We start from the raw sequence: 3,577 nt of genomic DNA on the forward strand, positions 1-3,577 counted from the left end.
GCCCCTATAGAGCTGGTAGTGGCGCCACGTGGAGGGTATACTAGTGGCGCACCTAAATGTTAGCAGTTGCGCACTAGGTGACCCGCCACTGGTATTTGGATTACCAGTGGCACACCACATGGTGCGCCACTACTAACACTTAGGAGTGGCGCACCATTTTTTTCCTACTAGTGTAAGCTCCGGTGAGCATCCCAGAGCCACATTTTTGGTAGAATTAAGGGTTCCACGATGTTGCAATGTTTCTAAATATCCATGTACAATATGTATGAACTGCTAGTTGAATGCGACGATCTTTCTCCTGCCTCGAATGTTTTTTTTTTTAAATTCTAAAGGTAGGTTTAAGGTGTTTGATCTGTGTGATATATTTTTAGCCCGTAAATTCGATTTGAGGTGTGCCCTTTAAAAGCGTCTTTATGGTTCCAATTTTAAGGGGCTGCTAGAGTTGCTCTCAGTATTTTTCCATAGTGCTGGCCTTGTGAATCGCTTTGTCGTGATGATTTCTCCACTTCCGCAGGTTGTGAGCCATAAACGGCTGTCAATAAATTGTTAAGTGCCTAAGTGGGAGAATAGTGGTAATGGAAAGCTATATTACACACTAATCGTTTAGCATGATCATGGATTCATGGTACGTATATCGAATTGTTATTTCATAGTGATGTGTGTCAGTGTGTGTAATTACACTAGCTCGCTAGTTAGCTAGCTAGACCATCTCTATATGGGAGACACTTTCCCTTTCACCTTCTCTCTCTTGTCTACAATGTTTTGAGAGTCTCTCCATGGCATCTCTCGCCGGCGTGGCTGGTTGGAGATGGCTGTGGGAAGGCGCCGGATCTAGTAGGGTAGATAGTACTTTAGGATTTGGTCCAGTAGTGGCGTTTAGGAGTAGGTTGCTGGATCTTTTTGGCCAGATCTGGCACGTCCTGGTGTGGGTGTTCTTCGCTGCTTCAGTTCGGTGGCAAGAGTTGGGGCTTGTGGGGAAGCTGCAGCTGGGCATCTCCGCAAACAAGGCCTGGTCGAGCTTTTCCGTTCTGGCGTATCTGCGCAGCGCCGGGCGGTGGTTGTTGGTTTTCTCCGCTGCATCTCCGAGGAGGAAGATGGTAGGGGAGGGCTCCAGCAAGGGCTCAGTCAATAAGCGCTTCCATCTCCTGGTCAGTTTCCTTTGTGCTCTTCTTGCTCGCTTGGCCGGCTGTGACGGCGAGGGGGTGAGGAAGGAGAGCGTGCTGGTCGCTGGCATCGGGCGGTGGTGGGAGTTGATGATACTACCACTAGTGGAAAATAGCCCTTTTGTCGCGGGCCGTAAGGGCCTTTTGTCGCGGGCGGCCACCCGCGACAACGAAGGCGCGACAAAAGGTCCACCCCTTTGTCGCGGGTCGCTTACCACCCGCGACATATGGTCCACCACGTGGCAGGTGCGGGGTGCCCCAGGGGCACACCCTTTTGTCGCGGGCGGTATTACCACCCGCGACAAAAGGGCCTCTACGTGGCGCGCGCAGAACGCTGCTGCTTTAGGGTTTGAGGTGTGCAGCAACCCTCCCCCCCCCCCCCCCCCGCCACCGCCCCCCCTTTTATTTCATTTTATCATTTTAAAATAAAAGTTGCATAACAAATATTTGTACGGTACTACAAGTTGTACACGTTCATTCATTATATATAGATCGAGCAAACAAATATTGGGAGCAAAACTTCGTAGATTCCCCTTACACATATACATGGAGGTCACTACCACCGGGACTAAAGCCCGTCGTCTATTCGAACTAATACATGGGGATCATTTGTTGCGCCTATTTGGACTAAACAAGTCGTTGTCGTCTATTACTTCTTTCATTAGAAGTCCCGCCAATTCCCCCGTAATTCCTAGTATGTGCTCGTGTGGTTGGAGCTTCTCCCGCATGAAGTCGACCTATATAGGAAAATGAGATGAATATGACTATATCAATCTTGATAACGAAATACTGACGATAATAAACTAAAGTTGTGAATGTTATTGCTTACGTTGAATCTATTATCGTTGTGCTTCTCAGTGGTTAACATGCGAATGGACTCGCAAACGTAGTATCCACATAGATTCGTCCCCTGTGGCTGCTGGGCGCACGGTACAAGAGTAAATGTTAGCTTCTCTGCGAAGTTACCCGCAATATTATTCTTCAAAGCTCTCCAACACCTGCCAGGCAAAAGAATGATTGAATGAGTGGATAATTAATTGATATCTCACGAAAGATATAGCGCGGCAATTAATGATTGAAATTACCTCTGGAGAATGTTCTGCAAGTCGCGGAACCCGTCCAGGCCTCTACTCAATGGGTCCCTTACTTCAACTATTCCCTTATCAACTTGAATATTTAGCAGAATCCAGTGGAAACTGCACATGTTTATATATATATACGTCATGAATTACACATAACATCGAGTAAGAAAAATTGAATGTGCACAATAGATCAGTAAGACTCTCACCTGTAGTTGTAAGGAAACAGTATTGAATCACAGAAGCTTTGCTCCCCTATAAACCTTAGTAGGTTTCCCCCCGTTTCTTCGACATTATTCTTTACCGTGTCATGATGTACTTTATCTGGGTCAACAAACCCAACATTGAACATCTTATTACTTCTGCATTCAATGATCTTCAGTCTGCATAAGAGAACACATAAGATATAATGAGTATATGCAATGAACAGGAACAACTGAATGAACATGAACTTATATGTAGTTAACAACTTACAAGTAGTAGCAACTCATGAGAGATTTGTCGAGGGCGTCTAAATTGAATAACTGCCAGAGTTCATTCATCTCAATATGGATCTCCTCCTTTCGGAAGTAATAATCTTCTGGGATATCCGCCACGATGTAACTTGTATTCTCCTTGCACGCATCAATGTACCACTGATGCAAATTCCGCATATGCGTTGGCAGTTTATGCAGTCGCTCTTTGCTGACCAAGTCGGCCCCATAGACAAATTTAGGAGCTATATTAGCAATGGGTAGTACTGCATCATGGGCACTCAGCAATTCCTCCACGGTACAGCCAACTTGAGCCGCTAGCGCCGCAGCTGCTTCCAGATCGAAATCACCATGTTCCTGGTACACCGAGGGAACATCTGACACTTTGAGTGGTGGGATCGATTGTTTGGCCTGTTCTCCGGGCTGGGGAACTTCCTTTCTTTTTCTGCCCGTTGTCGCTGCTTGCTTGGCCTTGAGGGGTGCACTTGTTGAACTTGATTTCTTCCCGGCTACACTTCTAGCTAATGATTTGCTCGTGCTAGCACTATCCTTCTTCTTAGCAGTGCCCTTGTCCCCAATTACCCTCGCAAGTGTGCGTGTGTAGTCATCCTTCTTCTCGTGTAAGTCATATTGCGATGGTGTGTTCAGAAAATCAAGAGCATATCCTTTTTGCTTCTCGGTGTATGGCGCTGGCGCTGGAGGTTTTTCCTCATGAAGCTGTTCATGCACGTGTTTCTTTACAATGGCCTCATTTTCCTCTTTAGTACGATCGTAAGGACGGGGGGGAGGAACCTTTGGTACTGTTGGGAGGGGCGACCGCTTGCGGACAGGACTCTTGAAACGCTTTCGGCTGGGTGCATTC

General features: G+C 46.8%; 1 protein-coding gene across 1 annotated transcript; it reads right to left on the minus strand.

Moving 5' to 3' along the window:
• Positions 1–1,625: 1,625 nt before the first annotated feature.
• LOC127304085 (uncharacterized) lies at positions 1,626–2,633 on the minus strand. The gene is made up of 4 exons (XM_051334797.2): positions 2,452–2,633; positions 2,249–2,359; positions 1,993–2,161; positions 1,626–1,900 (listed from the first exon to the last, which is right to left on the minus strand). Exons 1-4 carry the CDS (start codon positions 2,592–2,594, stop codon positions 1,769–1,771), a joined length of 555 nt encoding a protein of 184 aa, XP_051190757.2. The 5' UTR covers positions 2,595–2,633; the 3' UTR covers positions 1,626–1,768.
• Positions 2,634–3,577: the final 944 nt, after the last annotated feature.

The sequence above is a fragment of the Lolium perenne genome, chromosome 5, assembly GCF_019359855.2.
Source record: "Lolium perenne isolate Kyuss_39 chromosome 5, Kyuss_2.0, whole genome shotgun sequence".
Classification (NCBI taxonomy): domain Eukaryota; kingdom Viridiplantae; phylum Streptophyta; class Magnoliopsida; order Poales; family Poaceae; genus Lolium; species Lolium perenne.

Excerpts from the sequence above, each read along its gene's own strand:
- LOC127304085 (XM_051334797.2), bottom strand. The coding sequence starts at position 2,594 with ATGTTCAATGTTGGGTTTGTTGACCCAGATAAAGTACATCATGACACG. Across the intron at positions 2,360-2,451 it reads CTGTTTCCTTACAACTACAG|TTTCCACTGGATTCTGCTAA; the intron begins GTGAGAGTCTTA and ends AAACATGTGCAG. Across the intron at positions 2,162-2,248 it reads TTGCAGAACATTCTCCAGAG|GTGTTGGAGAGCTTTGAAGA; the intron begins GTAATTTCAATC and ends TTTGCCTGGCAG.